General features: G+C 44.8%; 1 protein-coding gene across 2 annotated transcripts in view; it reads left to right on the forward strand.

Moving 5' to 3' along the window:
• LMO7 (LIM domain 7) overlaps positions 1-12560 on the forward strand; it is a 194169-nt gene that overhangs the window by 98227 nt on the left and 83382 nt on the right. For both annotated transcript variants that reach the window (XM_087726758.1, XM_087726757.1), the window contains exon 4: positions 1519-1625. In XM_087726758.1, coding sequence (XP_087582884.1) covers positions 1519-1625 — 107 coding nt within the window. The remainder of the gene's footprint in view (positions 1-1518; positions 1626-12560) is intronic.

A 12560-nucleotide genomic window follows, 5' to 3' on the forward strand; every position in this document is an offset into this window, starting at 1 on the left:
AGAACCTCTTCTGTAGGTGTGGCCTGATTTGTGGGAGTGGCTTGCCGGCCATGTGACCGGGTGGGAATGGCTTGCCGGCCATGTGACTGAGTGGGAGTGGCTTGGCCATCATGTGACTGGGTGGGCAGGGCCAACTTGAAAAATGTGGTGAAACTCACTTAACAACGCTCTTGTTTAGCAACCAAAATGTTGGCTCAGAAACTGTGGCATTTGAAGCATGCAAGTCTTAAAGCTATCAAGTTACAAGACCCTTGCACCCCTAACCCTTTAGGAAAAAAAAACCCAGGGGTGTTCAAACTTGACAGCTTTAAGACTTGTGGACTTCAACTCCCAGAATTCCTCTTCCAGTCATGTTGGCTTAGGAACTCTGGCATTGAAGTGTGCAAGTCTTAAAGCTGTCAAGTTACAAGGCCCTTGCACCCCTAACCCTTTAGAAAAAAAACCCAGGGGTGTTCAAACTTGACAGCTTTAAGACTTGTGGACTTCAACTCCCAAAATTCCTCCTCTCACTCTTCATCTGATGTGCGGACGGGCGGAGGGAGGGAGCTGGAACCAGTTCTAAACGGCACTGTAGATTTGTGGAACCTCTTCTATAGAAGAAGAAGTTAGAACTGGCAGGAACCCCCCCCTGCTACCATTCCTGTCCTACTGGCCCATTTATATGTACTCTTTTTATGTGTTTATGGCTATGTTTTGTTTATTTATGTCCATTTATTTGTGCCATTTTTTTTCATGCGTTTTCATACTTGTTCCCTTGCACTTGTTGACAAATAAAACAAACTAAACAAGCAAACAGTTTATGATTGAAACGTTTCTTGGGAGGGGAAGGATCAGGGACTTACGCTAAAGAGTTAAGACAGGTTGGCATTCCCAGCCATGGAGAACCTCGCTTCCTCCACCTCTCTCGGCAGGGCTGGAGGTAAGCTCTCCCTGGAGCAGGTGGTGGTGGTGCAAATAAATGCTCAGCCACACCCAGTTTGCCCAGTGAAACCACAGATTCTGCTCTGGCCTCGCCTTCTGCTTTGCCTCTTTCTCTCCTCTTTCTCTGCTCCGTCCTCTGGTAACCAAAACCCACTCGCAGGTGGTGCTTTTTGCAATCCTCGGTGGCATAGAAACGAGAGTTCCTCCTCCTTCGCTCCTCCGTTGGTAACCATTCCTGGGTGGGTGAATGTCAGCAGCCGGAGTTATTTTTAAATGTGAGAGGTGAGGCTTGTCATGCAAAGCTCTTTTTTTTTTTAAAGAGGGCGTTTGTGTGCAGAGCTGACACCGAGGGGGGGGGGATGCCGCTCCTCACTGGCGCTCCTCACTGGCCAGCCCCATATTTTTTTTCTTTTGCCTTTATACCTGCTAATCTTTAACCTGCCTGTCAGTCAAGCCAGCTGCGGAGTGGCTACCGGGGGCCACAGGAAATGTTACGTGTTGTCGGCGATACTGAAGACCAGCCTGAACTTTGAGACCTGCATGCTTTCTGCCACGCTCCTAAACTAAGCGGACGCCTTCTGCTCTCTTCTTTCGCAGGATAATATCAACGTCTTTTTGAAAGCTTGTGAGAACCTGGGATTAAAAGAAGCTCAGCTTTTTCATCCGGGTGACCTTCAGGATTTATCTAATCGAGTTACCGTCAAGTAAGTACGGCTAAGTCCTCGGCTTTCTGTGTGTGCACGTTGTTGAATCTTGTTGAGATTGACAAGTTGAGATTTGCTGTTAAGTTCCAAAAAGCTAGCCCGGTCTTCAGGATTCTCTCTCTCTCCCTCCCTCCCCCCTCTCTTTCTCTCTCTCTCTTTCTCTCTCTCTCTCTCTTTGTCCCTATAGATATTTCATCTATATCTTTGTATCTCTTTCTCCCTTTCTATCTATCATCTATAGCTCTACCTTTTCTCTATCTATATCTATCTAGCATCTATCTATCTCTACCTTTCTATATCTCTCTATCATCTCTCTCCTATCTATCATCTATCTATCCCTACCTTTCTCTCTCTCTCTCTTTCTACCTATATCTATCATCTATCTATCTATCTATCTATCTATCTATCTATCTATCTATCTATCTATCTATCTATCTATCTATCTATCTATCTATGTATCTATCTATCTATCTATCTGTCTATCTACCTACCTACCTACCTACCTACCTACCTACCTACCTACCTACCTACCTTTCTATCTATCATCTCTCTCCTATCTATCATCATCATCTATACCTCTACTCTCTCTTTCTCTCTCTCTTTCTTTCTATCTGTACCTAGCATCTATATCTACCTTTCTATCTCTCTGTCATCTCTCTCTTTTCTATCTATCTATCTATCTATCTATCTATCTATCTATCTATCTATCTATCTATCTATCTATCTATCTATCTATCTCTACCTTTCTTTCTATCTCTCTAACTCTCTCTCTCTCTGTGTCTATCATCTCTCTCTCTCTCTTATCAATCATCTATCTATTTATCATATGATGTAAACTGTGGTAAACTACTTGATAAATTGATACAGGTAGTTGTCGCCTTGCAACAGTTCATTTAGTGACAGTTTTGAAGTTACAGCAGCAAGGGAAAAAGTGACTTGTGACCCTTTTTCACACTTACGACCATTGCAGTATCTCCATAGTCACGTGATTAAAACCTGGGTGCCTGGCAACTGACTCACACTTATGATGGTTGCAGTGTCCTGGGGGAGGGGTCGTGTGATCGCTCTTGGCCACCTTCCGACGAGCAAAATCAGTGGGGAAGCTAGATTCACTTAACAACTGTGTTACTCACTGGACAGTCGGAGCAATTCAATTAATAATTGTGGCACAGAAAGTGGTAAAACGGAATGACAAAATTCGCTAAAAGAAATGTCAATCCAGAGAAGAAATGGAAAACTTGAGTGGAAAAGGTGCTTTTGCTTTAATCCTGAGTGGTTATTCTGGGCCGAGATTTCTATATTCTATTTCTAGGGTTGCCTTCAGTCAATCTTTCAGATATAACCCCCGTAAAACTATACATAGAATGCAGGCTCTCTCCTCTGCAGAGAAATATGGGTGACATGCGAGCTACATGATAGCTGCTGGCTTCACTCAGCAACGGTAGACCAGGAAATCGTTTGGTTTTAACTTTTACCTCAGCTTTACCTGAAACTCTGGGTGACCACACCTTTAACCTATGACATCCCTTTTCTGAGATACGGCATTCGTCATCTCAACCCTCCCTAACGTTGACCCAAAAGTGACGAAGGAGAATTCCATTCTTCTTCCCCAAGGAGAGCTTTTTCTCTGCGCCACCAGAAAATGCTCAGAAAGTTTTCCTACGAGCTGTCTATCTTGGTGTGTGCCTGCTTCATTTCAGGAAGGGCGTACGGACCTAACAAAACGAATGTCAAGGACATTGTAGCCGGCTTCAAAAAAAAAAAAAAAAGGACCTGCTTAATTGTTCAAACAATTATTTTAGATTTGCTCGTTGAAGCGCGTTGTGCAACCTGTTTGAGAATGCCAGAAAAGGCGTGCGTGGATATGTACATAAACGTACATGGTTTCTAAGTTTCAGAATAGAATAGAATAGAAGACTCGATTGGCCAAGTGTGATTGGACACACAAGGAATTTGTCTTTGGTGCAGATGCTCTCAGTGGACATAAAGAGAAATAAAACAGAATACACTCATCAAGAATCATAAGATACAACACTTAGTGAAAGTCACAGGTTACTAATAAGCAATCAAATTATACTAGGAAACAAATAAAACAATATACATTTTAAAGATTCAACCAACATGGTTATAATCATAAGTGGGAAGAAATAGGTACGAGGAAGGAAGAGAAGAACAATAGTAATGCAATCTTAGTAGGTAATATGCCAGTGTTGCGGGAATTAGTTGTTTAGCAGAGTGATGGCATTTGGGGAAAAACTGTCCTTGTGTCTAGTTGTTCTGGTGTGCAGTGCAGTTTTGAGGGTAGAAGTTGAAACAATTTATGTTCAGGTTGCGAAGGATCTGCAGATCCTTTTCACAGCCCTCTTTTTGACTCATGCAGTATATAGGTGTGATGAAAGCAGTGACTGGCAAAATTCCTAATAGTTTGTCAAGACTAGGAATGTTCCTGGGGGATTAGGGAAGAAAACAATTCGGCAAACGGTGGCATTGTGGAAGAGGACACCAATGAAGGCTGTCACACTCTCTTTCCACTTTGCCCTCCCTTTGCTTTGTGAGAAAGCAGCACGTGAAGAAGGGTAAACACCTTTGCGAAATCCACCCGGCTAAATCTTTTGCAACCTGGAAAACCGAGTCATCGTAAGCCACCTGTCCCACAACCGCTGCTTGAGGTGTGTAGGAATTGCTCCCAGGCGACCAATCTGGGAACGCCATGGCACCCTTTCCTGTTAGGGGAGAAACAAAGCAACAGCCGGCAAGTTTCCCTAACAAGTTTCTTTTTCCAGGAGGCAACGTGTGGGCCTGGCGAGAAGGCCTGGCAGCTTCAGATTTGCATTCCTGCCTCTCTCTCTCTGTGTCCCCTCCCGTTGCGGGAGTAAAATGAGAAGGCGGTGCAATTCCCTCTCGGACTGCTGGAAATGCTGTCAAACTGGCTGCTGCATGTATAGGCGATGAGAGTGTTTTCTGTCACAATCTTCTCTCGGTTGCGGTGTCAGAAGCCATGTATGTAACCATCTCAAGGACCCGTTTCCTTTTCCCTCCCCAAAGCTTTCGACCTGGGTGCAAGAGAGGGAGAGGGAGAAAGAGAGAAAAAGGGAGAGAGAGGGGAAGGGAGGGATGGAGAGAGAGAGGGGGGGGAGGGAGGGAGGGAGAGAAGGGTTCTCTGTGAATGTTGTGTTGCAGAAAAGAACTCAGAACGCAGAATAATAGGGTTGGAATGGACCTTGGAGGTCTTCTAGCGTCCAACCCGCTGTCCATGGGCAGGAGATCCTGTACCATTCTGGATTTTGTTTGAGCTGGATGAGATGGCTACAATTGTGGCCACACATGTCTCCTGACATGTGGCAAAACTTGAGCCGAGGTGGTGCAGTGGTTAAATGCAGCACTGCAGGCTACTTCAGCTGACTGCAGTTCTGCAGTTCGGCTGTTCAAATCTCACCAGCTCAGGGTTGACTCATCCTTCCATCCTTCCGAGGTGGGTAAAATGAGGACCCGGATTGTTGTTGGGGGCAATATGCTGACACTGTAAACCGCTTAGAGAGGGCTGAAAGCCCTATGAAGCAGTATATAAGTCTAACTGCTATTGCTATTGCTATTGCAAAACGTTTTATGCTCATATAGGCCTTGCACATTGGGGACAGCCCACAACCTGTTAGATGTCAAGGTCCTCTTCAAACACAATAGCCGAACATCATCACATGTAATCAGTGGTGGGTTCCGGATCCCGTTGCAACTGGTACGGTTGCAATGGGGCCTGGCGCTCTCCACATAACATACGCGGTGCGCAGTATGTGTCATACTTTCCAACAATGCCTCCGTGACGCTCTAGCTGCTCGGTGGAGTGTTGCGCAGGCGCTGTACGTGCCATGCGCATGCGCGGAAGCGCCGAAGGCTTTAAAGGACAGGTAAGAAGCTCGGGCGGGTCCTCCAGAACACCATACCGGAATGGTAGCCGGTGCTCCGGGCAAGCTCCAGTACGCCCATACCGGGGCGTACCGCCTGCAACCCACCACTGCATGTAATCATAGAAAGAATCATAGAACAGAATAATAGAGTTGGAAGACAACTTGGAGGTCTTTTAGTCCAATCTCTTGCCCATGGTAGGAAAAACTATATCATTCTGGGCTTTTATGGAGCTTTCTGGCATGGATACACGTAAGCATAGGAAGTCTTACCGAACAGAATAATAGAGTTGGAAGAGACCTTGCTCAACTCCCTGCTCAAGCAGGAGACCTTATGCCATTTCAGACAAGTGGCTGTCCAGTTTCTTCTTAAAAGTCTCTAGTGTTGGAGCACCCACAACTTCTGGAGGTAAGTCCTTCCACTGATTAATTGTTCTCACTGCCAGGAAATTCCTCCTTAGTTCTAGGTTGCTTCTCTCCTTGATGAGTTTCCATCTGTTGCTTCTTGTCCCGCCCTCAGGTGCTTTGGAGAATAGCTTGACTCGTTCTTCTTTGTGGCAACCCCTTTTATATTATGGTCCTGTAAGAGTGTTCCAACTTCCCAGATCTCACCTCTTTTCCCCAAACTGGAAGGCAAGCGGCTTGCCTTTAACACTTTCAAAAGAGTTTTTCGAATCTTTCTTGGCCTTCATGAAGAAAAAGTGCTCCTCTGTCCAGATAGTCATGGTTCAAGAATGATCGGCTAAAGCTGCTGCCCCAATTCCATGGCCATTCAGAAATGGTTCCTTTCTTCTGGGTTGGCTTAATCAAGGTTGGAATGATAAGTCTGCAACAGGAGCTCATCGGAGGTGGCAGTCCCTAGCAGAGAAAAGCAACGGAGATCAGGCAGCTTAATAGTAAATCCGTTGTGCAAGAGTTGTGTTGAAACTTTCCCAGGAACCGCAGGCCCAAGCAGTGATTGTGAGATTGCGGGCGAAACTGGGCGAATGGTTTGATATCCAGGCTACTGATAGTTCTAGAGAAAAGGCAGTCTTTGTTCTTGTGATGAATTGGTTCTGAACGAGGCGTCCCGAGAGCATGAAGCAAACTCCTTGCCTCGACAAAAAACCCTTTTATTAATTTACTGTGAATTCTGCTCATTCACATCCAGCAAAGTCTTTCAAGGGAGGATTTATAGTCACAGACCTTATCTGTCTTGGAGAGCTGCAGAACTTGACAAGGAATCTTTAAGAGTCGCGAACCAATTAAGCGAACGAATTGTCTTCTGCAAACTCTACTCCCCTTTCGCTCCTCTTTCATTTCCTCTGGGAGGAGCCATTCATCGTCCACCTTACTCCCTTATTACCTTACTTAGAGCCTTACTCCCAAGTTGACCCCTGTTCTTTAGTTGTTCCCTTCATCTGGCAACTCTGTGCATGCGCACACTGGGAACTGGCTCCTGCTGTTTGTCTGCCTCACTGATGTCTGACTCCGAAGACAGCTGATAACTGGCATACGGCTCTGGCCTCTCTCTGCCTCCGATACAGAGCCCTCATCAGAGCCTTCCAAAGCCTCCAGGACTGGCCCATGTTCCTCCCCAACCTCCTCACTGTCTGAATCTGCTGCCAGCTCTGATGGCTGCTGATGGCCCATAACAGAACTCTTACTCCCACAGCTGTTTCCTTTACTCTCGAGCTGTGTTTGAAAACAGAGCCTCCCTCCCTCCATCTTAGCTGGGATATCTAAAGTACTTGGTGATGTCTTCCAGATATGATGGGTTGCAACTCCAGCCAGAACAGTGGAAGGCTGTGATGAAAGAAATAATGCATATCCTTCAAAATCCCCCCCCCACTTCCCCCCAAGAGGGAATTTGGAAAGCTACTGTCTTTTACTGACATGGGTTTCCCATTTTGCAAACATTGGAACCTAACACCTGTTTTAATCAGCTGGGGGAAAATATATATATACCAAAAACTAGATGGACGAAGAGAAGGAGGAGTGCATCCAGACTTTTCTTGGCACCGACTTTCCGTACAAGCAGCTTGGGCATTAATCTCCTCTTTCGGTAGGAAATGAGCATGTCTCGAAGTCAAAGAGCCAAGATTATTATAGGGTGCAATGTGAAACTCCAGCTAAAAATACTTGCAGGCGCTTGGAGAAAGCTACCCAACATCCTTCGGTCTTTTTGCGTCATCCTTTTAGGTGCTGCACCCAGAGGTTTCAGGACCTTGATGTGGTTTTTCTATTTTCCATGCACCCTTTTGTACATGTTGAGATGTTTAATTTGAATTACCATATTTTTCGGAGTATAAGACGCATCTTTTCCCCCCTTAAAAGAGCGTGGAAATGTTGGTGCAACTTATACACTCAATACAGCCATGTTTGGCCACCTGAAGCCCCACCCCAGCACCCTATTTTTGCGAAAAATGGGCCATTTTTTGCAGGCTTCAGCAGGGATGGGGAAGGCAAAAATGCCCCTGTTTTGCAAAAAATTGCCCATTTTCTGCCCTTTTCTCGCAAAATCGGGGACGTTTTTGCCTTCCCCCAACCTTGCTGAAGCCTGCAGAATGCTCTTGGGGGCCAGGGAGGATGAAAACTTTTTTTTCTTACTTATCTCTTCGAAATCTTGGTGCGTCTTATACACCTGTGCGTCCTATAGTCCAAAAATAGGGTATTAGTTTCAACGTAAGAAAAAATCTTGCTCTGAGAAATGAATCCTATATATGTGCTCTCGTTCACTGTGGGAATAACCAAAGATTTTGTCTGCTAGTTTTAAGCATGTTTGCTTTGAAGTGTTTCTTCAAAGATAGCCTTATGACCACAATTGAACCCAGAATTCCTGTCGCTAAGTGAGACGCTGGTTAAGTGAATTTTACAGTCCTTGCCACAGTTGCTGAGTGAATCATTGCAGTTGTTAGTAATGTGATTGTTAAACGAATCTGGTTTCCCCATTGACTTCGCTTGTCAGAAGGTCGCAAAAAGGGGATCAAATGACCCCGGGATGCTGCAACCGTCATAAATACGAAACAGTTGCCAAGCATACGAATTTTGATCATGTGACTGTGGGGATGCTGCAAAGGCCATAAGTGTGGAAAACAGTCATAAATCACTTTTTCCCGTGCCGTTGTATCTTTGAACAATCACTAAAATCATCATCATCATCATCATCATCATCATCATCATCATCATCATCATCATCTTTTAACAACCCCATAATCCCTTGCAGGGTGGAGTTTGGGCAACGGAGTGGATCTGAGTGTTTTACTGGCCTGATACCCTTCCTGTCGCCAATGAGGAGTTTTGTTCAACAGATATATTCTCATTGTGTGCAGTGAGAGAAATATCTCCCTCTACCTAGGATGGAACTCACAGCCTCCTGACTGTGAGACGAGAGTTCTACCTCTAGGCCACCCGCACCACTCTTTGAACGGTCATTAAATGAACTGTTATAAGTCAAGGACTTCCTGTAATTGGGCTGGATTCCCTGTGAATTCCTAGTGAATGGTGAGGAGATATCCCGAACGAGGCCTTAAGCCAGATGTCTCTCCCCATCTGGTTTGCCACACAAGTATTGCGAGCATTTCTTCATCTAAGGCAGTGTTTCTCAACCTTGGCAACTTGAAGATGTCTGGACTTCAAGTCCCAGAATTCCCCAGCCAGCGAATGCTGGCTGGGGAATTCTGGGAGTTGAAGTCCAGACATCTTCAAGTTGCCAAGGTTGAGAAACACTGATCTAAGGAATGCATCCGTATTAGGAGGTGACCGTCAATAGCTTATTGTCGTGATGACGAACCTCTGGCACGTGTGCCACAGCTGGCACACGGAGCCCTCTCTGCAGCCACACGAACCATCACCCAGCTCAGCTCCACTGCGCATGTGTATGCGCCTCCCGCCGGCCAGCTGATTTTTGGGCCTCTGCAGTGCATGCTGGAGACTAAGCGCATGCGCAGGAGGGTGGGCGGCTCAAACGTGCATGCGGGGGAGGGGGGAGCAGCTCACACACCCTGTGGCCTGTTTTTGGTCCCAGGAGGCTTCAAGAAGGCCTGCTAGGCCCAAAACACGGCACAGGGGAGGGTCATGCATGTGTATGGGGGAGTGCGGGTGGGGGGCGTGCACGCATGCGCAAGAGGGCAGGGCACATTGTATTATGGGTGAGGGCACACGCGTTGATTTTGGCATGGAGAAGGAGGAAAGTGTTAGCCATCACTGGCTTATTGCATAATAGTGCAAGACCTTGAATTTTCTGCCCCAGCCTGTCTGTTTCTTATTTTGATTTATGAACTCTTAAGCAATTCTCTTAATAATTAGTCTGAATTGCCTTAATTCTATAGATGTCTGACTCTGCAGTCTTCCATGGATTATAGTAATTAAGTACCTTTGAACTTTGTGGAAGGAATTCACCTGTGAAGCAGATTTAGGATGAAACTGTGAATTGTGTGTCCAGATGTAGGTTTATCGGCTAGTTATTATCTTAACAGTGATAGTCCAAAAGCTCTTTTCTCGGATGGAGTATTAAATGGGTGCGCAGATCTAATGTGCTTGAAATTAAATTCTGGAAGGGGAGTGGTGGCAAAACCGTAAATAAATTAGCAAAATAAATTGCTCCAATAGAAATTTCACATCTAAGCTGTTAAAGATTGGCAGAAATGCATATATGCACCAGTTGTTTAAGCAATAGGAAAATCTGAATAGAAGCCCAAAGGTGCTTTTCTCTGGAGGCAACTGGACACTGTTGTTGTTTTTCTTTGAAGACATTTTGCTTCTCATCCAAGAAGCTTCTTCCTGAAGAGGAGCCTTTTCCAGTTGGAATTTCACTGAGAACTTTGCCTTCCATGGTCTTGAAGTCAGATGCAACATGGATGTCACAACAATTGTAGGAAATGCTTCCCAGTGGAACCATTGATAGTCCCCAAGTTCCCCTCCACAGTAGAGCAATGTTTTCATCGTAGGAAGGGAAGGATGTCTTTCTCATTGACCTTACTGTGCCACAAATCCTCAAACATCTTGAGGTGAAGACATCAGTTGGACTAGAAATTCACTTAGAACTGGGGTGGAGGTTCATTCTCCGAGCTGGTGGGTTGGTTTCTGAACATTCTGTTGCCATGCTAGGTAACATCTTCAGTGGAGTTAGGGGAATGTCATTTCCAGTGTTCTTCACTTAGAATTACCACCACACCTTATAAAGGTTAGGAAGAATTCTACTGTTTCAATCCAGCCTTCTGTAGAACTGAAATTAGCTAATCTAGTGAAGAGAAGGACTAGAGGTGACATGATAGTAGGGTTCCAATATCTCAGGGGTTGCCACAAAGAAAGAAAGGGTCAAGCTCTTCGCCAAGAGCCGAGGTGGCGCAGTGGTTAGGGTGCAGTACTGCAGGTCACTTCAGCTGACTGTTATCTGCAGTTCAGCAGTTCCAATCTCACCGGCTCAAGGTTGACTCAGCCTTCCATCCTTCCGAGGTGGGTGAAATGAGGACCCAGACTGTGGGGGCAATATGGTGACTCTGTAAACCGCTTAGAGAAGGCTGAAAGCCCTATGAAGTGGTATATAAGTCTAACTGTTATTGCTATTGCTAAAGCACCCGAGGGCAGGACAAGAAACAATGCATGGAAACTAATCAAGGAGAAAACATCCTAGAACTAAGGAGGAATTTCCTAACAGTGAGAACAATTAACCAGTGAAACAACTTGCCTTTGAAAGTTGTGGGTGCTCCATCACTGGAGTCTTTTAAATAGAGACTGGATAAGTCACATGTCTAAAATGCTATAGGGTTTTCTGCTTGAGCAGCTGGTTGGACTAGAAGCCCTCCAAGGTCTCTTCCAACTCTGTGGAGTTCTGTTAAATCCAGCGGGAGAGATTGTTGCTTTTTGCTTGCTTTTTGCTTTTTCTGATTCTGTGGACGAGTCGAAATTGAGGGGAGGGGTTTAGGGTGGAGGGGAGAGAGTGACAACGAGCAAGCTTCATCTCTTTGTGTCACAAGAACTTATCTTGATAGCACTACCCAAGTTGCTACAGTAATGAACTCTTAGCAGCAATTCCTTTTTAGAGGCCATTTTCATTCTAGATTTAATCCTAGATTCAGTTGTATTTGAATTATTAAAACAACCCCATGTTTTGAACTCATTCATTCACTGTAGACTGAAAAAGGAAAGTTCTCTTGATGTACTGTTAATTATGGAATCTAACATCAGCGTACTGCAGTATTTTTTTTTAAAGCTTTACATCTCCATGTAAACGTTAAATGAAGTATAACTGAAGTTCTAAATCACAGGAAATGTCAGAGAACGTCTCCTGTCTCCACAGAACTTTTCAACGCATTTGTCTCTCCTTCTCTATTTCTACTTTACGGCTATTTATTCATGTGTAGGAATGTCACATGAGTACTTTCCATAGCTTATCTATACAATAGGATCATGAGATTATCCATGTTGATCAGTGGCTAAACATACGCAATGCATGTAGAATGTAGAGTAGGGAGAGATGAATAATGCTTCAGTGTCGAGATGAAGAGGGATAGATGTGTCATAGATTTATATAGCTTTGTCTTTGTTGTGCCTTGTTTTAATCTGACTACAAAGTTTGTTATCATTGAGTATCTTCCTTAATAACTGCCTTTGGCAGCCGGCTCTTCGGAAAGTCATAGCATCATAGAGTTGTGGAGATGGAAGGGATCATGAAGAGCCAAACTGCTACAACCTGCAGAAAGACTAATGAAGAGGTGTCATATGCTAAATAAATGAAGCTTTGAGAGGTGGCTGGCCAGCATCTTTGGAAAAATCTCCCATGAAAGCCTGCCTCTCTTACTCTCAGTTTTTTCTTATATTGAAATGAAACTAAGTGGCTGGAGCTTGGATTATTTCTGGTACTAGTTTCTCTGGCAATGAAAAATAGCTCCTAAACATTCATTCTCTCTGTCTCTCTCTCCCTCCCTCCCTCTCTCTTTTTCTTTCTTTCTTTCTTTCTTCCTTCCTTCCTTTCTTTCTTTCTTTCTTTCTTTCTCTCCCCCCCCCCCGGTTTATGTATCCGAACACTGATATCAATTCTCTTCTCAGGTTCTTT

This window comes from Thamnophis sirtalis, unplaced genomic scaffold (genome assembly GCF_051295495.1).
Source record: "Thamnophis sirtalis isolate CommonGarterSnake01/CBP01778 unplaced genomic scaffold, rThaSir2_p1.2 scaffold_12, whole genome shotgun sequence".
NCBI classification, from domain to species: Eukaryota; Metazoa; Chordata; class Lepidosauria; order Squamata; family Natricidae; genus Thamnophis; species Thamnophis sirtalis.